General features: G+C 45.7%; 1 protein-coding gene across 8 annotated transcripts in view; it reads right to left on the reverse strand.

Annotated features, from left to right (window-relative positions):
• Positions 1–380: 380 nt before the first annotated feature.
• Positions 381–24,166, reverse strand: part of PTPN1 (protein tyrosine phosphatase, non-receptor type 1) — an 82,190-nt gene continuing 58,404 nt past the window's right edge. For 4 of the 8 annotated variants that reach the window (XM_005866193.2, XM_014539684.1, XM_014539680.1 and 1 more), the window contains 8 exons: positions 20,846–20,946; positions 17,408–17,506; positions 11,020–11,157; positions 7,410–7,619; positions 6,879–7,040; positions 6,428–6,651; positions 3,615–3,786; positions 381–2,378 (listed from right to left, as the gene is read on the reverse strand). In XM_005866193.2, the coding sequence (XP_005866255.1) occupies positions 2,355–2,378; positions 3,615–3,786; positions 6,428–6,651; positions 6,879–7,040; positions 7,410–7,619; positions 11,020–11,157; positions 17,408–17,506; positions 20,846–20,946 (1,130 nt within the window). In that variant the 3' untranslated portion in view covers positions 381–2,354. Of the gene's footprint in view, positions 2,379–3,366; positions 3,787–6,427; positions 6,652–6,878; positions 7,041–7,409; positions 7,620–11,019; positions 11,158–17,407; positions 17,507–20,845; positions 20,947–24,166 lie in introns of all 8 variants that reach the window. The other 4 variants (XR_313573.2, XM_014539681.1, XM_014539682.1 and 1 more) reach the window with 4 other exon arrangements.

A 24,166-nucleotide genomic window follows, 5' to 3' on the forward strand; every position in this document is an offset into this window, starting at 1 on the left:
ACATCGAACATGACCGTACGGAGGTACTGAGATGCGGTAACAACCACTGTGTCTCACAGGCAGTTGGTTAAGAGGCATGTTCTTGAGGTCTGAACAGCTTTTCAAACAACTTGTGCAAGTTTGTTAAGTTATCCAAGGGCCCTATGTTCCAAAGGTGGGTGCCGCTGAAGGAAGTGGGCTGAGGCAGGACGTGTTTAATGAACTCCCGCTCAGGGAGAATGCCCCAGTGCCTCTCGTGGAGGCCTTGTGATTCCTACATGTGGAAACTTGTAACCCTGCTTGACAGCATCTGCCTCACGTCAGCAGGGATGGAAAGCAGGGTTGTCCATTCTGGTTTAGGCCCAGTTAAGCAAAGAAATGGGAAGCACCCCAAATCGATATTCTTTAGGAAAAAAAATTTTATTGTTGCAACTAAAATGCAAACCCATCGTTTTTATATGGCAAGTTGGAAAACTGTACAGTTTGACAGTTCTGTGAAATCACAGAAGACCCTGAGACGCGCCCCCCGCCCCACCCCATCATGCATCCACGTATACACACACCTGAAAAGGTATTATACCAAAACACCTCGCTTTTTTTGTTTGCTTTTATTTTTGTAAAAATGGTTTATTCCATGGCCATTGTAAAAAATAATGGCCTGCTGAGTAAATATTGGTTTAAGGCATATAGCAGAGCAGCTCGCTACTTCTCTAACATACGTGTAACAAGATGGAGAGCCATCTGTTTTCCAAAGATAGGAGGTTAAACCATTATATCCATTTTGAAATGCTACTATATATACACACTCAAACTACTACATACATATACAGGACTTCAAAAACGAACAAGCCCAACTCAAAATGCTTACAGCCTGGCACCTCGGCCTCATCCACACCTCACAGGGCTCTGCGGGGCGATGTCTCAAATGTTCCCACCACAGAATTTCTCTGCACGGGCTTCTAACACGTGAAAGGCAAAATGTGAAAATGCTGGCAAAAGAGCAGCTCATGAGCTACAGCTGCCTTTTTTTCTTGTTAAAAAAGCCACTTAATGTGGAGGTCTTAAGTTCCCCTCACAAGAAGAGTCGTGAGCACCATCAGTCCCCAGGGTTCAAGGGCAGGGGCAGACAGGCCTCTGTCAGCAAGGCCCTCCCGACTGAGACAGCAGCCGGCTGACTCCAAGGGACCATCATCATCCAGGTTGCTTCAGGTGTGGTTTCCAACAGTTGCCTTGGTTCCAAATCACAGTCTTCTCAAGAAGAGTGTGCACTTGGGATAGTGGAGGCTGATCCCAAAGGTGTGTGCAGGGGACCCTGCTTGCCTAAACGTCCAGAGCGTGAGGTGTGACTATGGCTTCCCATCTCCTTGGAATGTTTGAGTTACAGTGGGACCCAGCCGGACCTCACCAGGAAGTCACCAGAGTCTCATGCCAGGAATTAGGCCAGTATCTGTTACTGGAAACATCCCTCCAGTGCTGAACAGCGAATAGTTCAGCAACAGTCTTAGGAACCACAGCATGTAATGATCTGATCATGCAAGGGGAAATCTGACTTATACACGGGGCACTTTATAAGCAGAGATCTAAGTATTTCAAGCACGTGGTATTTGATCAGGACACAAGACTGAACATGCATTCTAATACCCACGGGGAAAGCGGTGATGGAGAATAAAGTTCTAGTAGATAAAACTGGGGCGGGGAATAACCGGACAAAGTCATCTCCTGTCATGTATGTTAAATATCCAAGTGTTCGTTATATATTACCCCACTCTCTATAAACAAATGCCAAACCTCCTCTCACATTACCCACAGTGTCATGAAATACCCACTGCTCACAGCTGTCCTCCTTCCTCTGACACAGCGGGCTCATGGCAAAGTCATACGTTCTCAGCACTACCTGAGGGTTTATTATTGTACTTTTTGAGAAAGCCTTTCATGCAAGGCTGACATCAAAACGTTTTAATACATTATTGGTTTAAGAAAATGCTAGTGCACTATGGATGCCTCTGGGGAAAAAATAAAAAAATAAATATGGAGTGGAGAGGCTCACAACACGCAGTCTCCGCAGTCTCCCGGGAAAAGCCGTGTGCCGCCCTGCACAGGCCACCTTCCTCTGTGCCACCAGCATGGGACCCTCTTCTGCTCTCCTCAAAAAGACAGGTTGTGGATTTGGTACATAAAGAAGGGGTGGGGGGGGAAGTAAAATGAAAGGGGTAGTTTCAAACTACCAACAGCTGGGGAGGGTAGTTTCAGCGCAGGGCAAACATCTGCCCCGTCAAACTGGCCACGCTGTGCGTCGGCCCTTACCTACCACGTTGCCTGCTAGTCAGGTGCGGGCTCTGTGAGCGGAGCGGGCAGTGGGATGGAGGTGGGTCAGATTATGTGTTGCTGTTGAACTGGAACTGGAATGAAACCAAACATTTTCAGTTGAGCCCAGACCCGCCCAGCAGAGCTGCAGACTTGGCACTACCTGGCCACCCCCAAACCCTGGCCACTCCAATAAAAGAGGCTTTTATTTATTTATTTTTTTACAATAGCCCCCACCCCTTCCAAAAATCATCCCTAAGGAAAAACTGTGTGTTACTAAACCATCTGATGCACTCAAAGATGGTCACCTGAAAAGAGGTAAAATTTTTAAATGATAAAAATCTTGTGAGGTTATTTCCATGACCAGAGTTTTGAAGCTAATCCTCCCTTCCCCTTTAACAGCAACTCACTTCTCAGGTGTGGATGTCTACCGAAATGGCATTTACAGTCCAAATCAAGTGGAAACTGCTCCTTCTGGATCTCAATGGCAGGGTAAAAAGCCGGTGGCCACCCACCCTGTGGTGACCTCTGACCCTGAGGCAGGGTCCTCAAGGAACCCCGTTTTTGGATGGGTGCTGAGGGCAGGACATGAGCAAGATGGCTGCTACAAGGGTTCAATGGAGACACGAATGAGGGAAAACCAGTGGGGACACCCTGAGCAAAAGCACAAGCCAGGTTTAATTCCCACAGACGGCCTCTTGTTGTTTTTCTCCTTAAGTGGGAAAGCTGGCAGGACCTGGCCAGCTCAGTGCGCACAGCAGAGGAAGTGACTGAGCAAGTCCGCGTCCTATACCTTAACCCCCTTCTGCAGAGGACCCTACATTCCTCAAAGTGTGGGAGTCTTTCCCTGGGAAATCAAATAGAAATTGTGTATCAGGTTACACCAGCTAAGGGTATAAGAAAGTTTCATAAGTGCCTAGTCTTTCCCCCCCCAGAAATAACAAAAAGCTGCTTTTTATAAAGGTTAAAAACAACAATGTGTTGTAATTCTATTTTTTCCCCAAAAACAAATGAAAAAAAAAAGAAAAAAAAGAAAAAAAGAGAGAGAGAGAAAGAGATGTATTTGGCATTTTCTCTACTTACTCCTGAATAGGTTAAGGCCCTGAGATTAGACGCTTGTATTCTTGGGACCACAGGGCTCCTTAAAACCCCAGTGCATCAATCCTCAATTCTCTCGTTAGCCCTTCACAGTTCCAGACTTAAAAACCTTTGATCTGTTTCTTCTGAGACTGGCTCAGATCCTTCCACAGCACTGAATGCTAACGCCAGGCTGTTGGCCAGTGCTTTCTGTACACATGGTCTCACCAGCACGTCCGTCAGTGAAAACATACCCTGTAGCAGAGGTACGCGCCAGCCGTGAGGACCGTGGCCATGCACATGTTGACCAGAAAGGGCTTCCAGTGAGTCAGCGCCTGGTCCTGCTCCTCCTCGGGTGGCGACGGCTCCTCCTGGGTAGAACCTGCCCCCACGACCCGCCTTCTGACTTCAGTGTCTTGACTCGCGCTGAGGAATGAGAGGGGCAGAGATGGGTTACTCACTCTGGGGAAACAATGGCAAAGACACTATTACGGGGGAGGGGGAGGGAATTCTAGGAAAACGTGAGTCGCATGTATACAGACAGAGCTTGGTGTTGCTGGCATGGGTCTAGGGCCCACTCGTCACTGCCTCCTCCCAGGGGTTCGGGTGGTCCTCAGAGCCAGGCCAGGGCTCAGGAGTCCTGTGGACTCCCTAGTGATGGAGGGTGGGGAAAGGTCTGAGAAGTACAGCCACTGGCATCAAGACAAGTGCTAACTTTGCCCTGGAGTCTGCTGTATGGGAGAATGTTCCCATTCAGATCAGGGAAGGCAATGGTGTGGCCCACATGCTTCCACACTCTCTCAGGACACCCTGAAAGATGCTGATCCACAGGGCCTTTGTCGCTGCTGACATGAAGACCCCCCACATTCCCACTGACCCTCTGCCCACCTCTCCCAGGCCTGAATCCCAAGCACTAATCCAATCCTGCCAGGGGGACCCTTTCCCGGGCGTCCTGTGTGCAGCCAGTCATCTAGCTGCCTTCATGATGGTGACCCAGGGGGGGGCAGTGTGCAGTGTTCTTGCTCCAGGGCTGTGTCAGGAGAGGCTCATGGGCCCATGAGAAGCCAGGCCCCTCTTCTCCACTCCCCTCCCGCTCCAGGCCTCTCTTTTCCACCCTTGCCTCCATCAAGGAGGCCCTGGCCACAGGAAGTTCGGCCTCACACATGCATTCAGGGCCTTCCCACCCCAGCAGCATCTTGTGCCTGACAAAACCACCTGAAGCACCACCTTCCCGGGAGACAGGAGGAGGCTGCAGGAGCACTTGGTTGCAGCGCCATCCCTACCCGGCCCTGGCGCAGCACTGAGGTCTATGGGCATGTGGGCTCCCACAGGTACCCAGCAGCACTTATGTTCTTGGTACAACTCCCATTTTTTCTGGACCCTCTGGCTTTTAGCTTCCCAAATTCCCTATTTCCCTACATAGCATCTTCATACACAGAATGTGAAAGGCACTGCTCTCTCCACAAATAAACAGAACACAAATGCGACGCAAGTCATTTGCAGCCTGTTTCTCTCATCCTTGGCCCTCTGTGAGCCCCCGGACGGAGCACACTGGCCCACCCTGAGAATGTCAACAGAGGCCCTGGGAAACCGGGCACAGCGTCCCTGAGGTCAGCGATACTCAGCACATGACAAGGCACCTGCTCTGGGAGGCCCACGGGACAAGTTTCTCTCCAGAACCCAGTCTGGTGTTTCTGTGATAAGGACCAGTGCATGAAGGACCTGCGGACTCAGGTCCACGAGTCAGAACTGGTGCCTGGGAGAGATATTGATGATCAATTTAACCAGAGGACCCTGTGGGGTACACATGGTCACTCGCTTTCTCGGATACTGCCACTCCAATGTCCAGCCACATGAGAACAGCCAGCTCCATTCTTTAAGAGCTGCAGAGCATCCCGACAAAGGGAGAAAGAGGAGTTACCTAATCCATGGGTATATAATTGACTCATCTCTAGTTTCTCCCCATTATAAATGATGCCGCAACAAACACCTCCTCCTATACAATCTTTGCACATTTGTTTGAGAACTACTGTAGGCTAATTTTCTAGAAGCACACAAATTCTGGGTAAAAATGTGCACTCATCTTAAATTACCCTCCAAAACAGCAGGTACCAAGGACACTGCCTCCCTAGTTTCAGGCTGGAGCTAACTCCCATTCGTTCTTCTTAGTTTCCACTTTGCCATCTCTTACAGGCAGCCTTCCTTGACACTCAGGGAAGGCTAAGTGCCTCTTCTCTGAGTGCACCCCATCACATCACTGACCACAGGCTCCCACTACAATTTCCTGTCCCTTCCCAACAACAGGGTCTAGATCATAGACCAAGAGCTATATTCTAGTTATATCAGTATTTCACATGCATCAATAGGGCTGGATAACCTTTGTTAAACTATAAGGGAAGCAGTTCTGCCAGTCTGGCTCAATAGTTAGCATGTCAGCCGGCAGACCAAAGGGTCGCAGGTTCAATTCCCAGTCATGGCCATGTACCGTGGCTGCAGGTTCAATCCCTGGCCCCAGTTGGGGCGACAATGGGAATCAACCAATTGATGTGTCTCTCTCTCTCTCCCCCGCCTCCCTTTCATTCCCTTTAAAAAAAAAATAAATGAAAAAAAAATAAATGGGTGAGGATTAAGAAAATAGAGAACTATAAGGAAGCAAAATGGCAATCCACTTGGGTCAAGATTACATGAAAAGTTTAAGTTCCCAAAAAGACCATTTCGGGGGCTGAAGGTACATGGTCAAGCATGGACATCCCATTTCTGGACTGGCTGGAAGCCTGGGGGAGGGGCCTGTCATCACTGGGCAGGATGCCCAGCACGCTGGACTCCTGATTCCAACCAGCACCACAAGGTGGTGCTAGAACCCCACTGAAGTTGGTCACTTCCCAGGGCCAACCAGTGCCTCTGTACCTGGACTCCTCCAGCCAGGGGAGGAGCAGGACAGTCCAGGGGCTCCATTCCCTAAGGACATAGAAGCACTGTGTGCCAACAGGAGGCTGCATCCACAGGGTTTCTGAAACAGAAGGTCATTTCTCCTCACCCCCAATAAGCCAGGACCATCTCACATTACCTTTCCATGTTACAGGGGACACTTAAGGGGGTTCTGGTTTCTTCCTTGATGGGGCCATCTTCTTTATCCTCCTCGGACTCATCCTTTACCCACTGGTGGTTTGGGAAGAACTCCTTGCATTTCCCATTGTGTGGCTCCAGGATTCGTTTGGGTGGTCGGGGAGGGGGTGGGACATGCTCAGGTGGGGGCTCCAGGTCCTCGTGGGAGAGCTCCTTCCATTGCTCCTGGAAAAAGCAGCAAATGGAGCCCCATCAATGTTTGTGCCTGTCTGCTCTGCAGGAAATCTGTCCCCTTTTAGTGAGCAGAGGTGATGGCTTGGTGAGGAGTTATCTCTGCTTCTCGGGTCTCTAGACATACACTTTAAGATGACAGTGTGTGAATTTTCACAACGGACAGCTCCCTTCTTCAGAGACAAAAACTGGAAATCAATGAAAGCAAAAGCAATGCTGACCTGCACTGAAGAGTCTCCCATGATGAATTTGGCACCTTCGATCACAGCTAGGTAGGAGAAACGGAGCTGGTCTGCTGTCTGGATCAGTCCCATCCGAAACTTCCTCATTTCTAACAGAACTTTCTTGATATCAACAGAAGAAGGGTCTTTCCTTTTGTCCATCTAAAAGCCAGATAGGAGACACAACTCAGCCAGCCCAACTCTCCAGTGCCCACTCAGAAAAAAATCATAGCAGGGAAGGCAGGAGTCTAGAAAATGGGAGCCAGTGCAGCAACATTGGGACCATGTAAGCAGGTGGGAAAGAATGAGAGACGGGATTCTTTGGATCTTCTCGGATTTCACTTTAAAATGAAGAATATCTCTCTCAACCAAGCTATTTGGGGTAAAGCTATTTTTACGGAAGGGAAGTTGTTACAAAGGGAAGATCAAAGATTGTTGACTGCAGAGACATTACAGAGAAGCTGTGGCCAGGCCAGAGGAGAGTTTACAAATGGTCCCTTCTTTTCCTGGGTTCTTCAAGGGCCTCCTTACCAGCAAGAGACAGGTGTCAGCAAGACAGAAGGTCCCCGACCTGCCGATGCCGGCGCTGCAGTGCACCACAACTGGGCCGTGCTCCCGGTTGAGTGACCCCGACTCTCGGACTTTGAAAAGAAAGTTCAGGAATGAGGCTGGCGATTCGGGGACCCCGAAGTCAGGCCACGTGGTATAGTGGAAATGTAGGATCTCTCGAGTTTCTTTAGACTGAAAGAGAAAAATACTCATGCAGATTCTAAGAGAATTATCTGTACAGAAATCGCAGGTTCCAAGTAAGCACGAAGTGCCTCCATTCACTCTAAGAACAGCTTTAATTCTCAGATTTTCTCCCAAGGACAATGAGCCCCCCAGGTCACAAATACCAAGCACCGAGGTGCCGGGCCCTGGGCTTGACACTGGACCACAGGCTGCTCCTGCTCTGACTTCACTTCCTTTAGGATGGAACCTCTTCTGCACTATCCCTCTCACCTCTGCTACCTTCATTACAACTGATTTCTCTCTGCCCCACAGTGACACTGCACTGCCACCCATGATGACCATGCCATAAAGCAGCACAAGGTTTCACATGAAAGAGTGAAAACATAAACGGTGTGTATGTGGCATCAGCTCTAGGTAACTCAGGGCTTTATCAGACTATCTGGACATCTCAGAGGATCATCATTTTAGAAAAAAAAAGGCAACCAACTTCACCTCCAAAGACTGGAGGTTGCCACGTGTAGCTCAATACCCAGCTGAAGAGATGATCCTGAGCATTTACTTCATTTTAGTGCTGAGCACATTGGTTCAAGGCATGTATTCCCATTTTCCAGATTAGGAGACTGAGGCTCAGAGGCCAACCCTCCATTAAGTGGAGGAGCAGGAGTTTCAATCTAAGTTGGCTTGACTCGAGACCATGTTCAGAGCCAGTTTCAGTAACTTTTTAAAATATATATATTTTTATTGATTTCAGAAAGGAAGGGAGAGGAAGAGAGAGATAGAAACATCAATGATGAGAGAGAATCACTGATCGGCTGCCTCCTGCAGGCTCCCTACTGGGGGTTGAGCTTGCAACCCAGGCATGTGCCCTTGACTGGAATCAACCCTGGGAGGGACCCTTTAGTCCGCAGGCCGATGCTCCATCCACTGAGCCAAACCAGCTAGGGCCAGTTTCAGTAACTTTTGAAAGGAGGACCCTGGCCTGTGTCCCCAAGTGTTTTCCCCCGGCCCAGTCTGCTTCCATTGGAGCAGAAAGAAGAATGACTTCTGGTGCTGCTTCTAGCTCTGCTCCTTCCTCTGAGCCTCAGAGTCCAGACCCAGAATGGACACCTGGTCTCCAGTAGCAATGATCAAAATGCAGTTCTGATTGGGAAGAGAGCACTCAAGAGCTTTCTAAGCTAAAGGCACACAGTACATGGGAACCAGGTACTGGGTAAGTAAGGCCTTCAATCCTTGCAAAAGTGGGCATAGGAAGAAGGTGTGAAGGAACCATGCCAGCTTTGAGGGTCTCCTACAAAGCAGTGCCAAGGACCATGGCAGTGCCTAGGTCACCTGGACAGCAGCTGATGGAGAAAGGCTTCAGGCCAGAGACCCATTTACTAACACTGTCTTCCTTCATTTGGCAAATGTCCACAACATGCCTATCATGTGCCAGCCACCATGAGGTAAAGATACAACCCTTGCCCTTCCAGAGCTTACAACTTAGTTATAACAACTTTCCCTGACCCTAGTGTGATGAAAACAAATGAAAGGACCTACAATAAACACCAATGACCTAAAATCAGAAAAGACTACCCACATTCAACCCTGCGCCAGCTATTGCATACACTGGTATCTTTCTATAGAACTGGGAGAAATCTACCTATGACATTAGGGTAATTTATAGAATCACTAGAGGCCTGGTGCATGAAATTCGTGCAATGTGGCCCTGCCCACTGGTCATTACGGAAGGTCTTTCTAGAAAGTTCCGTCTGGTCTATTTAGCATGTTAGCTCTTTATTATATAGGACACTAAGCAATTCCATTCTTTCCTCCCTAGCAAATGATCTCCTAATATTTTACTGGCTTAAAAAAGAAATGCCTCTTCTATTTTTTAGGGAAAGAAAAGCACTTAATATATATTTAAAAGTTTGCCAAAGGTGAGTTATCTCTTTTAATCCTGAAGATGATGTGGGTTATCTCTTGTTTATACCCTCCCTCCACCTGCCCAGCTTGTTCTCAAGGAATTCATTCTAGATCTGTGCTTGAACAGATACATATGTCCGAGAAGAGACTTTTAAAAAATAAAGCCTGTTAGAGCAAACAGATCCTCCTAACTAACACTGAGACCTCTGAGCGGCTGTATCTGCTCCACCACCAACACAGCACAAACCTCTTCTGCTCCATCCAAATTCCGTTTCCCTCAACAAGCAGGAGAACTATTCTCAAGAGTTTACCAGAAGTCACTCTTAATATATCGGGCTTGCAAACGCTCAAAAGCATTTTAAAAAGTCTACTACATAATCCTTCAGGCGCATTCCAGCCTGCTGCCAACATTACTCCTGAAAATCCTCCATCAAACCCCTCCATAAATCACTCCCTTGAGCCTCCGTGCATGGCTAGGGCAGGGCTCACAGCTTGAGCTATCACAGAGGGAGAAGAGAGAGAGCACTCAGATAAACCACACTGCTGCATTCCTCAAAAGCCACGCGATTTTAACCTGTTCTCTACTTCACAGTGACCTGTGCTATGCTCTCCACCTACTTCAACTACTAAATTCAGCAGCTGGAGTCATGATGACTGGAGAGCACAGCACCTAAGCAGCAAACGTTAACTCAGACGCAGATCCTTACTCTTTAATGCCGCCCGGAAGCCCCAATCCATGTGATTCCCACCCTGACTTTGTCTTTAATTGGTCATCTGTGCTGCTCCCAGAATGATCCCATGTGACTTCAATCCCACAGCACTGCTAACCCTTCCTGAGCACATGCTCTAGGCCTGGCGCTATGGGCTCCTCAGAGAGATGGCTCCAGGTGAGTGATTCAGAATCCTCAGGGGCAGGGCCTTCTGTGGTGCTGCTTCTTAGCATAGTGTCTTGCCATGTTCCAGCACCACCTTTTACTAATAGCCAGCCTTCAGTATTATCAATTCTTCCCACAACAAATAAACCTAAGACCTCACCTAGAAAACTTACACTGGCTATGAATCTTAGGAAACTGGGCTGAGCCCTAGAAGGACCCTTTCCCCTCTCTTCAGAAGAAAGGCCACAGACAATGAAAGAAGGCAGCATGCTCTGCTGGTATTTAACCTGCAGGCTGACCTTTCAATCCTCTATAGCTGCAAAGGTAGGAACAGATAAGTTTTAGATAAGAAACTCCCCTCTCCTAAGAACTGGTGTTACCTAATGTTCCAGTTTAGAGAGAGAGAGTGAGCTCCATAGGAAAAGAGGTATATTAGATCCCTCCCTTGCCACTCAAGACACCTCTGATGACCTGGTAAATAAGCAGGTAAGGTCTGCTCACCACAGTGCCAAAACCACATCTTGCTCAGGGTATACAAAACCAGGAAAACTGGAATTGGGTAATTATCACCCAAAGAAAAATAAATCTCAACCAGTAACCGTGTGAAATACTTAAGTACATGCCATACTTACTGTCAGGTTTTCCAATTCTAGTTGTCGTACTGTGTAATATGACTTAATATCTTCAGAGATCAATGTTAATTTCAAATTTGTGTCTTCAAAGATCATTTCTCTTTCTTCTTTTTGTGGCCAGTACTGTGCACATTTTAACTAGGGGAGAAAATAACAGTGAATTACTGTGAGCAAATGACTGTTTTCCTATGACAGAAGGTTCGAAGTACCTTCCATGAACTTGAAGAAAATCCAAAGGCCTGGGGTTTTCTGACCTTGGAAGCCACCATTTGCATAACCTCCCTTCCCTTTGGGGAGATAGGGAGGGGCCTGTGAAGATCTAATCAGGGCTAGTTGTGCAGGCAGGGTACAGACTTCCAAGCCAGCAGCTCCCTGGTAATCAGACAGTGCGGTGTTTCATGGGTCAGATCCTTTCCCTATCACCTATGAGGGGAAGCCATATTACACAAAACGTTCAGTCTCTCACAAAGTACTTTATGTAACCATTTCAAAGATTGCCAGGAATCTGATCAGTGCTATTGGCATAGTGCAGACACCTTACCCTGGGGAAAATAACAGGCTAATTGAAAACATGGCTAAAAGAGACCATGTGAAACACTTTGAAAGATTGAAGGGCTGATATTACGTGAAAACTATTCAGCAAAGGTTTGGAGAGGGGCTCCTCCAAGGCATGGGATCACCCACTGCCTCATCCTGCACTTTCATTCTGCTTTGCTTCAGTTCAGAAAAACACTATTGATGTTTTAGCTTAATAATTTCAGAAACTACTTTATGGTCTTGAATAACCTTTTCTTTAAAGCAAGTAAAATTCCAAAGATTTGGTTTCATTTAGAGTTTAAGAATTTGACTCACATTTTATGGCATATTTTGCTTGAGCTAAATTTCTGCGCCAGTGCCTATCATTTCTGCTTGCTGATGACTGTTCTGGTCAAAAACAGCTGGTAGACGAGGGCTAAGCTGTCTATGATGGAACCTCAAAGATGTTATGGTTTCCATAGAATGAAGTATCAGTGTGTGCAAATAGCTCTTTGGGAAATGGTACAAATTCAAGACACTTGTAATTCAACATGCAGTCACCCACTCAACACCTCCTCCGAGGCAAAGGATGGTTGTGTCTGAAATGCCACAGTAAGTGGAGGGGTCCCTCCAGGGCCAACTGTCCATCAGGACAGGCTGTTCATGCCCAGCAGTGACAAGATGGCCAGAGGGAAGTGCTGAGGAGAAAACGCTATGGATGTGCCCTGGGAATTCAGAAGAGGTAAATGTCTCAGGCTGGCTGAGGTTATGGGAAAGAGATCAGAGAAGGCTCGGTGGAAGAAGCAGGCTCTGACAGCAGTATTTTGGAAGGATGTCTAGGAATTCCTAGGCACTGACTACAAAGTAGCCCATCTCAGAGGAGCAGCGGAAGACGGGGCCAAAGGAGGCCCTAGACCACAGTGACTCTGGCAGCAGGCCTGGGAACCGGTGGCATCACCTGGGCAATGAGGAGCCAGGAGGCTCTTGAGGATGATGAACACAGAACCACAAACGCCCATCGATCCTGCTCTGCTAAATCTGCACACGACCAAAAAACAAAGCAAAAACAGACAAATCAAGAACACCAGCATGCAATGCCAACACGACATCTAACTCCACGGTCCCCAAACAGAAGGCTAATAGGACTTTCTAAGAGCCTGGACACAGGCCTGTTTGAAATTCTTGGCCAGCTTCACCCCTGTCACCCTCCCCCCACATTGATGATGAGCTGCCAAAGATAAACTAACCTCTGGAATGGGGCCAATCTGTCAGCATCGAGGCAATTCTACCTCTCAGGACACAGAAACATTAATGAAAGGCAAGACCCATGCTTGGCCAAAATAGGTGGGGCAGCTGAAAGCAAGACTTTAGAAGACCTTTAAAGGATGCATTTATTCCCACGGGTCAAATAATTATACCTGTCATTCCTTAAGACCCCAGAAACAAAGCGATTGTCTGGGCAAGTTCAAAACCATGTTTGTTGGCATAAGCACCCAACACGGCAAGTGCAGAGAGAATGGGATAAAGGAGCAGAGACACAGAATAGCCCATCACCAAGAGGCCAATGTTTTCATGTCTCCTGGGCAGGGAAGATGAGTTTCTAAATCCCACCTCCATACAGCAAGCACCCACTTAAGCCTAAGAAAGCTCTGTAATCTGGGTAAAGACCAAGGCTCTGGAACTCTACAACTGAGGCATTCTGGCAACCCTAAGTGTCAATCAACCGATGTTTACTTTTGAGAACTCTTAGGCATCTACAGTAACATGCCACACTCTGCTCTGTCATTTCCTGTATAAAATTTGTTTTAGAAACACAAAATAAAACAAAAAATAAGCACAAGCTCACTACTTCCTGTTATCCTATTAAAGAGAAATATACGACCTGAAAAGAAGAGTTAATTAGAAAGCAGTCTTTCATTCACCAGGATTCCAACTGAGGCATGCCTTGGATCGGCACCAAACAGCAACATGGCCGTATTGTCCTAGTTGCTGTTACTGCCATGAAGGCAGATGTGAGTGAGCTGTGTATGTATGTGAAAGGGAGAAAAAGAGAGAGAGTGCCCTTGGGACCTCCTAAAACAAATAGCTGGGCAACCTGAAGAAAAATCTATGAACGTCATCGGGGTGACCCTGTGACAATCCAGTTGGCTTTTCCACAGAATGATGAACACAGAGAACTAAGCAGAGCATGAGAGAGATGGATGAGCCCCAAAAGAACTTGAAATCAAACAGCACCTTTAGTAGGGATTTCAGGAGAGACATAAGCCATACTTCTGGAATAACAAGATAAACTCACCTTGTTTATTTCCCCTGCCTAAACAACAATCCCAATCCTACATACATATCACGTTCTACATTGACACGCCTACAGTTAATACTGAAATCAAATCAATGTGGCCATTTGCATGACCACAGTCTAACACACACAATCATTTTCTGCACACTGTTTTCCAGGAAGCACAGGGTCCCAAAAGGGTAACAGGCAGGCCTGCCAAAAATAAGAAGAGAACATCCTACACTATTTGGTGAAGGAAGGAAACCAGAAAACAAACATACATGAAATGGAAATGCTCTGCAAACTGGTTTTTACCATGGCTGTGAAGATAGTTTATAATTAGATTAGCTGAGCAAATAAGATGTTGCATCTTGTTATACTTTTTGCCAGTCAGTCCTTATGGGATGATACTGTTGATGCCAAATGAAAATGTCAAGTCATATGCTGCTTTTCATGCCCAAATAACCTTGAGTGAAAACAGCTATAAAGGAAAGTAGGGACTACTGTCATGTTATCACAATAAACTATAACAAAACCAACCAGCCATGTTGTCGTAATGGCCGACATAGCAATCCAAGGGGTAAGGTTGTTACAGTGGATCTATGGTTCACTTATGGTCAACCATGGGCGGGAGACAATCAAGAGCAAGGCCTGGTGACAAACATGTAACTACAGTGCTGGGACACTGCTCCTTGTTGTACTGTGACAACGTTAGTTAAAGCAAACCGTGTGCAAACAACAAAGAGGTTTTACCCAAACTTTTAGCAACAAATAAATTAAAGTAAATGCTATCATATTTGATGATTTTTGAATAAATGAGTCTTGATTTATTTATTTTTATTTTTAAATATATTTCTTTTCTTTATTGGTTTCAGAGAGGAAGGGAGGAGAGAGAGATAGAAACATCAATGATGAGAGAGAATCACTGATTGCCTGCCTCCTGCACACCCCCACTGGGGATTGAGCCCGCAACCCAGGCATGTGCCCTTGGCCGGAATCGAACCTGGGACCCTTCAGTCCGCAGGCCGACGCTCTATCCACTGAGCCAAGCTGGCTAGGGCAATGAGTCTTGATTTAAAACTCCCACCCTTTACATCATCTAGAACAGGGGTGGGCAAACTTTTTGACTCGAGGGCCACAATGGGTTCTTAAACTGGACCGGAGGGCCGGAACAAAAGCATGGATGGAGTGTTTGTGTGAACTAATATAAATTCAAAGTAAACATCATTACACAAAAGGGTACGGTCTTTTTTTTTTTTAGTTTTATTCATTTCAAACGGGCCAGATCCGGCCTGCGGGCCGTAGTTTGCCCACGGCTGATCTAGAACAGTCAACCAGGGACAATTCTGCCTCCCACGGAATAATGAGCAATGTCAGGGGACATTTTTGGTTGCCACATCTGGGGGCAGGGTTGCTGCTGGCGCCTACAGGGTGGAGACCAGGGATGCCGCAGCCCTACGCAAGCAGGGCCCAGGCTGAAAATCCCCGAATGGTGATCTGTGTTGAACACCTGCAAAGGCCACCATGTTTCACTTTCCCTTGGGGAGAATGTGTGCTGTGGGAAACTAATGTTTTGTTTCTTTATTCAAAATTGCTGACAAGAGTGGTGACAGGTAGGGGCTTCCTTCACATTTGCAACTTCACATTTTACTAATCAAGCCAACGAAGCAGAAAAAATTAAACACCACTTTCACTGGAAAAATGACAAAAGCATTATTTCATCAATGTCAACACAAAGGTAAGCGCTTCATTATTATTGAGCAAATAAATAGTTTCCTTTGAGAATAGGGGACAGAGGTAAAATACACAATTTTAAATAAGTGCTGCAGTAAGAGGATTATCTGCTGTAACTGAGACCATTTCTCCTGAGGGGGGAGCAGAGAGGCTTTGTGGTGAATGCCTCCGTTTTCATTGCCGTGTTTCCTTTGATGTGTCACTTCTTTTTACTCTCTAGGGCCATGACTGTGCTTTCTTTGGAGAAGTGGCTTCTTTGGAGCCTTCATGTTCTTCTGGCCACAACTGTGTCCCAAGGCGGTCGGGATAGCTGGGAGAGCTGTGCCTAACCACGCCCAGGAGAGCACAGTACTGGCACCTGGCAGGCCCAGCACACCCAGTTCTCTGCTCCTGAGCACCGGTTCATAGAAGAATCCTCAACTAGCCTTTTCCTGGGGCTTCACCTCTGAGGCTGGAGAGTCACAGCTGAGCCAGGTGTTGGGGGAGGAGGGAAGGACCTGGGTAGTGGGGAGGTGGCATCTGTTTGCTATGTTGAATACCACACTTGTGCTGGGCATGCATGGAGTCTTACACGGAGACAGGCTTTTAACAGGCAATCCTGCAGAATAAGCCATGTAGGAAGGGAAGGCATCACAAGCTACGGCTGACCAGAGGGGAAGCAATCTGAGGACACCTGGAAGTGGGGTGAGGGTGGGCACTACGATTCAGATTCTTAGCCTAGAGAACATGGTAAGCTGGCAAGAAAATTAAAAAGAAGAAAAAAAAAGGTTTGTTCTGGCTGGAGTCAGAGGTGGAAGAGTGGGGTCCAAGTTAACTGAGGCCCAACCACACTCAATATCACGCTGGATCCTGCAGCCACCTTACATATTACTAGGAGGCAGGAGGAGCCCCAGAAGGGTTTTCAGAGGGAAGAAGTGTGGTGAGACTGGGTTTAGAAAGGTTATTCTGGATGCAGGGTCAGAACAGACAGGGGAGAGGTTGGAAAGCAGAGTGGTGAGGATGGCTAAAGGGACAGATGCACGGGGGGTGATGGTCTGAACAAACACACACCTTTAGTCCACATACTAGGCTGAGGGATGTTTTGAGAGGTGCAAAGAACTTGGAAGAAAGGGTAACACAAATCCTGAAGTAAATGCATAAGCTGATAGTGTCCACACTGAAGAATGTGGCCAGGAGCCAAGCAGCTAGGATTTTACAGAGGCAAATACAGAGTCCAGCCGTTCCCACAGCCAGAAAAGCTAATGTGAAGACACAGTAGACACTGGCCTTTCAAAACGAAACTATGGTTCCACAGCTCCATAATGCACCCCAGCAGCGCAGGAACCCCAGGTGAGGGTGAGCCCTAACTGGTGTGGCTCAGCAGATAGAGTGTCAGCCCTCGGACTGAAGGGTCCCGGGTTCGATTCTGGTCAAGGGCACTTATCTTGGTTGCAGGGTGGATCCCCAGCTCTAGTAGGGGCTGGTGCAGGAGGCAACCAATTGATGTGTCTCTCTCACATCGATGTTTCTCTCTCTGTCTCTCCTCCTCCCTTCCACTCTGTCTAAAAATCAATGAAAAAATATCCTCAGCTGAGAATTAACAACGACAAAAAAACAAAACAACTCTGGAGAGAAGCTCACTGATGGCGGGTGGGAAGGGGACAGGGCAATTTTGCCTTTGTCTCTCTTTTTAATTCACTTATTTATCTGACTTGTTTATAATAAACATGTATTTATATAGTGCCTCTTTAATTTTTTTAAATAAAAAAGACACTATGTAAAAGAAATCTAAAAGCAATTCAAAGAAGCAAACTTAAAGAAACTGTTAACATTGTAACTGACACAGGCAGACAGTGATATAAGAATAGGTAAATGCACACTTACCGATCCCTTCTCCATCACTCTATTGAGCATGACCACGCCCCTGCTTTTCTGCTCCCACACCATCTCCCAAAAGTGACCACAGGTATTAGGCAAAGGGCCCTGCAAAAAAACAACCCACAAAGTGCATGCCATTTATACAGAAACATACTCCAGTGCAAGCTCATCATTGGCAACTAGCAGATAACAGTTCCCTGAGGCAGAGTGGGGGCAGAAGCTGGGCCAGAGACCCAACTCTCCCTGCCTAGTGGTCAGTAACCACAATTCTATATTCTAACACACGGTGAAAGGTCATTTCCACATCTCAGGGCTGATCAACAAGGGAGAAAAAAAACACTGATTCTGCCCTAACCAGTTTGGCTCAGTGGATAGAGCGTCAGCCTGCGGACTGAAGGGTCCCAGGTTTGATTCTGGTCAAGGGCATGTACCTTGGTTGCGGGCACATCCCCAGTAGGGGGTGTGCAGGAGGCAGCTGATCGATGTTTCTCTCTCATCGATGTTTCTAACTCTGTCCCTCTCCCTTCCTCTCTGTAAAAAAATCAATAAAATATATTAAAAAAACACTGATTCTGCTTTCTGGTTTAGGCTGGTCAGTCAAAGGGCTCCACTAGGACCCATCTATTAGGCAAAACTATCAGGTGCAGAAGAATATCAAGCAAAACTAGTGGGTATGGGGAAGTGATCAACGGCAATTGGTTCCAATTCCAATTACTTATCTGTGTGACCTTGGACAAGTCACTTCACTTCTCAGGTCTCAGTCTCTCTACTTATCTCAGTTGACTAACCACAGCATCTACTCATAGGGGTTTGAAAATTAACTATGTTCCATATATCAATGTCTTCCCACAGTACCTGGAACACAGTAAACAGCCAATGAGATGTTAGCTATTATTATTACTACTAATAATGGTAAACCTGACCATAGACAGCCTTTATCCTTGGACCATGGAACATAAGAGATGTGGACAACACAAATGGTCAGTCAGGTGGCCCAAGGGTCATGATGGAGTGACTGCCAGGCAGCTGGCCTGTCTCACTCTAGCCCACCTACAAAGGGCATAGATGTTTAGTGAATACAAGGGTACAAGTGCTTCAAGTTTGTCTGTTTTCAGTAAGACCTATCTCCTCCAGCACTGGAATGTTTTCCATTCTTACTTGTTTTCATCCAATTTCTCCTTATTCTTTACATGTTTTCCCCTGTAGTCTCACCACACTTTCCTTGCCTAGGCAAACAGTTAGTGCTCTCCTTTTCTTTTCTGAACTCATCTCAGACTTGCTGTCTGACCCAAAAGTTTGCACTCCACGTACATGCCGTAGGACTCAGACAACGGGGATTACATGTGTAACCCTTTCCCCCAAACTAACAGAAAAGTGGCTCCTTGAATCACATGGCCTCCTGGCTGGCCACCCAGGCCTTTGAATCTCTGACCTGAGCACGAGGATCCCTCACTGGGCTTTCCACAGATGCAGCTCTCTGGCTCTGGTTACCAGTTGTTGCCTTCCCTACCCTCCAACATCACTCCAGCTTAGAATGGATCTGAGGGATTAAATATAACATAGGACCTGAAAGGAGCCTGGCTGGTGTGGCTCAGTGGTTGAGTATCGACCCATGAATGAGGAAGTCATGGCTCAATTCCCAGTCAGGGCACATGCCTAGGTTGTGAGTTCGATCCCCAGTAGGGGGCCTGCATAAGGCAACTGATTGATGACTGTCAGCATTGATGTTTCTATTTCTCTCTCTCTCTCTCCCCCTCTCCCTTCCTCTTTAAAATCAATTAAAAAACCAGAAGATCTGAAAGGATTCATACCAAACTTAGCCAACACTTCATGAGGAAGGTGAAGGTGGGCACTGTTGACATTATTCTCTACAACACATCTATACCTCTGATTTTCAAAAAGACTGGTATTATTTGCATAATGAACAATAATGAAAATTAAAAAAACGGGCAGGGTTTTCTTGGTTTTGTGGTTTGGAAAATGTTTCAGTCATACTATCTAGAGGTGCAACTTTTTGGGTCAGGCTGCTTTAATCCCTTTTGTAAATCCCAGGGCAAAGGGAGACCATGTCAGCAGCTAGATACATCTGTGGTGCCACCCTTCAAATGGACAGAACTTCAGATGTGCCAAATGGCAAATTATCAGGGCAAAGAGATGGGGAAGACAGGGAACAAGAGTTTCCATGGTGATTTTTTTCATTCCATTTGACTATACACCTATGAATCTTTGCTTTGGGCTTCCTGACCCTACACAAAGTTGAATGGCTGAAATCAGGAAGTAAGACTTGACTTCTTCTGAAAAGACAAGTTCCCAAGAAGCCACTTTTGCCTCAACCTCTTCCCACCAGCTTGACACCACAAAGGATCTTCCTCCTTATCACCCCACCCCAGCCCACCCCAACCATCCCAGTAATGGCCTGTCCCCTACTCATATACCAAGAACTTACTCAATAGCCCCCAGAAGTGAACACTGCATGGCTGACGTTCCATACATTAAAACTGGGAGGCATCTGGGCTGATTATGGTCATGGACATGGGGAACTGGGACAGGACAAAAAAGGGGCAGAGAAGAAGGGCCACAACTTATATGCCCTCATCTAAGCTCCCTGCCCCCAAAGCAGCCCTTTGTTCATAGTGCTTTCTGGCTTCTCCATAATTTTAATTTCCAAATATTAGGCAGAATTCTGATGTTCAAAATCACCCTACAACTCAGAGCCATATACAAGACTGATAAACTGATATGGAATAAGAAAACAAAAAGAGAGAAACTTAGATAGTTTAGACTAACTTACAGATAACAGAATAAGACTTGAGAAAATCAAAAAGAATTTCCTTTATCCCCGTTCCCAGAAACCCATTGTTTTGGGCCTTATACCAGTAAATGTTTCACAAGAAGATCAATTATTAAACCACTTTTATGATCCTTTCCATAAAGATGCCAAAGCCAATGGGAATTTTAAGTGATTTTGCATCCTTGTTCATATACTCTAATGGTTTTTTTCTGGACCAAAAAAGGAGGACCATGCCACAGAATTCTGAATGGATATCTGGACAAAAGTTCCTAGTAACTACCACTCCTCTAAGACTTCCATGAGAAGCATTCAATGCTCTGAGGCACTTATGGAATCAATACAGGTACAGGCCCTTCTCTAGCCACGGCTCTGCTGCCTCTGTGAACAGACCACAGGCAGTTCTGCATTTAAATGCTGTTTCTCATAAGCCCAGCAATGTCATACTTCTCAGAAAGATTAGTGTTACAACCAAACAGAATCTCTGAAGGAGGATTTTTTCCTACCTTGTTGCTTTTATGGGTGGTTTAAAACCTGAACTTCTACAGAATGTGGCTGATTTTATTTGAGGTGTAGTAACAGCACTCTAAAACGCTTCAATTGACATCAAGTAAGGCAAAAACCATTAAACAAAATTCAGACAATCCCGGGTTTACCTGGGTAAGAATGTAACTTCTCTGCGCTTCTTCCATTTTTATCAAACTAGCATTGATATAGTCGTTATCTTCTTGATGTAGTTTAATCCGACTATGGTCAACTGAAAGGCAAATCAGAACTCAGAGGTTAATCCTGGACAACCAAAGTGTCTACACAGGCAGTGCACCCATAGGGAAAGCAAAGAAGTTGAGTTGGTAGCATGAAGGGCATTCACACTGGCTGAGGCAATGCCTTTTAAATGGAAACCAGTCATCAATATGGGGATAACTTTCAGGAAGGTTTCTGAAGTGTCTGAAAACCTAATAGTAAATAGCAACAGGGACAAACTACACTAAAACATGGATTACGTCCCATTTGGGAAATCTGTGCCTAGGTCGTATCTTCCTGCGACACTTATTACTGTCCTCACAGCTTGGTAGACTGGGGAGAGGAGATGTCAAGAAATCTGTTCTGATGCCTAATACAGGATGGGGCAAAAGCAGGTTTACAGTGGTTCATATGGAAAATAATACAACAATAAATAATAACACGAGAATGAACTGTTTTGTGTACTCACAACTATAAACCTAGTTTTGCCCCATCGTGTATATACTTTTTTTGTTGTTGTTAATCCTCACCTGAGGATATTTTTCCATTGATTTTTTAGAGAGAGTAGAAAGAAAGGGAGAGACACAGAGAGAGAAACATCGATGTGAGTGAGACACATCGATTAGTTGCCTCCTGCATGCACCCCACCAGGGCTGGGGCCCGAGCCTAAAACTCAGATATGTGCCCTTGACCAGAATCGAACCTGGGACCATTCAGTCTGCAGGCTGATGCTCTATCCACTTAGCCAAACCAGCTAGGGCTGTATATACTTTTATAGGGTAGAATTTATGAGCACACCCCAACTTAGCCTACATCTAAAGGTTTGAAGATTAAATGACCTAAGTACACAACAGTGTGAAAAGTCACATCTTGAATCCCTTTACACAGGTTTTTTTTTTTTTTTACTCAAGTTCAAGTTTAATATATTAAGTACGTAATTCTAAATCATTCAAAGTCAGAATCTGTCATGACCAAAGACATTTAAAAAAGAGTTTTACTAGATAAAGTAATTTTGAATTAAAAAAACTGAAAGTATATTAAATGTAACTTTCAGAATAGCTTTTAAAAATAAACTCTCATTTGGAAGTTCTGTCCAGATTAGTGAAAAAGTACAGCATTTCCCCCCCCCTTTTACCATGACTTTGTCAAAGAAACAATGATTCCCCAAGGGCCACTTTCCTATTCCTGCTAGTGCAGCTAACAACAGGTGAGGATTTTTATTTCTGATATAACATAAGGCAGTGGTTCTCAACCTTCTAATGCCGCGACCCTTTAATACAGTTCCTCATGTTGTGGTGACCCCCAACCATAAAATTATTTTTGTTGCTACTTCATAACTGTAATTTTGCTACTGTTATGAATTGTAATGTAAATATCTGATATGCAGGATGTATTTTCATTGTTACAAATTGAACATAATTAAAGCATAGTGATTAATCACAAAAACAATACGTAATTATATATGTGTTTTCCGATGGTCCTGGGCAACCCGTGTGAAAGGGTCGTTCGACCCCCAAAGGGGTTGCGACCCACAGGTTGAGAACCGCTGACATAAGGGATAATGAACTCAGGTGATCACCCATAAATAGCATCTTCTCCCCAGCTGAATGGGGAAGAAGTTAGTGAAGATAAATGGTTTGGGGCTTTTTGTTCTAAAAGATTCCAAAGAGATGATTTTGAAAATTAGCAATTTGGAACACTTTTTCTCATTGTGGAAGGTTAATACAAACTGAAATAGCTTGATTGATAATATGTAAGTGGGTCATGAAGAAAAATTATGTGACTGGCACTGGTGAGTTATGTGAGCGGGTTCAAACAGCGCTGGGGGACCTTGGGCAAACAACTCCTGTGAGCATTTGGTTTTTCACTGGATGGAAGATAACAAGATCCCCTTCTACCTTGAATCATTCTCTCATTTCCTCCATAACCTTAAAAGCAAATTAGTTTTTCTACTGGAGAGTGGATGTAGGGGAGAAAATAACAATATGAGAAGTGAGATTGGGGATAAAAAAGTTTCGGAATGTTTCCCTAGAAGAATATTTTAAAGGCTTTCTTTCTCTGTAAAACTGGTTCATAAAACCGTTTAGTTGAGCACTGATCAAAGATGGAGAAAAGAAATATTGAACACATTATTGACTAACTCAGAGAAAGTACAGCAAAAGTTAGAGACAAAGGGTATCTCCCGGCAATGTTGAAAGATGCAAACACTAACTGTTCCTTCAAGGTCCAGGCAGCTGGCCAGGACCTCACAGCAGAATCACTCAGGGAAGTTTAAAAAATATATATAATCTCTGATGTGTCACAGCCTAGACAAGCTAACTCAAGAGTGTCAGGTGTTGGGGCACAATCATGTGTCACCTGATGCCCTAGAATTACACTTTAGATGCTGTTGGCATTTGCCTTCATTCAGTTAATGACGATCTCCACCACTGCCAACATTTCTGAGTGAGACACTAGGCCAAGTGGCTGATGCTACTTTATTTCATCTTCAGTATGACTACTGTTTTACTGAGGGTCAGAGAAGAGAACATTGTGCCCAAAGCCACACAGCTGGAAGTGGCAGGCTGAGATAGAAACCCAGGCAGGGAACTGTGGCAGCAATCAGAGACAGACAGCTCTGTACCAACCTAGGTCCATTTTAACTCGCCTCCCAGGAGCCTGGTCCCTGTTCAATTCAGGGCAGGGAGCACTGCTGACAGGGGCAGTATGCTTAAGGGATGACCCACAGAATCTTCTACCCTGGCAGAGAATACTGCCATAGGAGATGTCGGCAGTTACAACTCACCTATTGACAATATCTAAAAACCATGAAGGTGAGGCAAAAAGGCTTCTGTGGCCTAGAGGAGATGGCAAAGTTCCAGTGTGTCTTGCTTTATACAAATTCTAACACACTGACTTATTTACTTTCAAGATATCAGTAGACTGAGAGCCAAGTACCCAGAAGGCAGAAGAGGCTGCCAGAGGCCAGCAGGCACACTGAGAGCTAACGGCAGAAAACAGCTGGAAATAGAATGGTGGCAGAGGGGGGTGGGACTCGACAAGCAGAGCTGACTTGTGCCTTTAGTAGAGGGAGTGAGCAGCTCCTACCTCTGAATGCCTGCATAGGGCATCACCACAGTTCAATACAATGCTTGGGGTCTAATAATAATACTGTTGCTGAGTCATCCAGAAAAGGATATATTTCTCCTGCTCTACTCTGCTTCAGCTGGTAGGAAAATGATTCATCAGAAAAA

This window comes from Myotis brandtii, unplaced genomic scaffold (genome assembly GCF_000412655.1).
Source record: "Myotis brandtii unplaced genomic scaffold, ASM41265v1 scaffold225, whole genome shotgun sequence".
Classification (NCBI taxonomy): domain Eukaryota; kingdom Metazoa; phylum Chordata; class Mammalia; order Chiroptera; family Vespertilionidae; genus Myotis; species Myotis brandtii.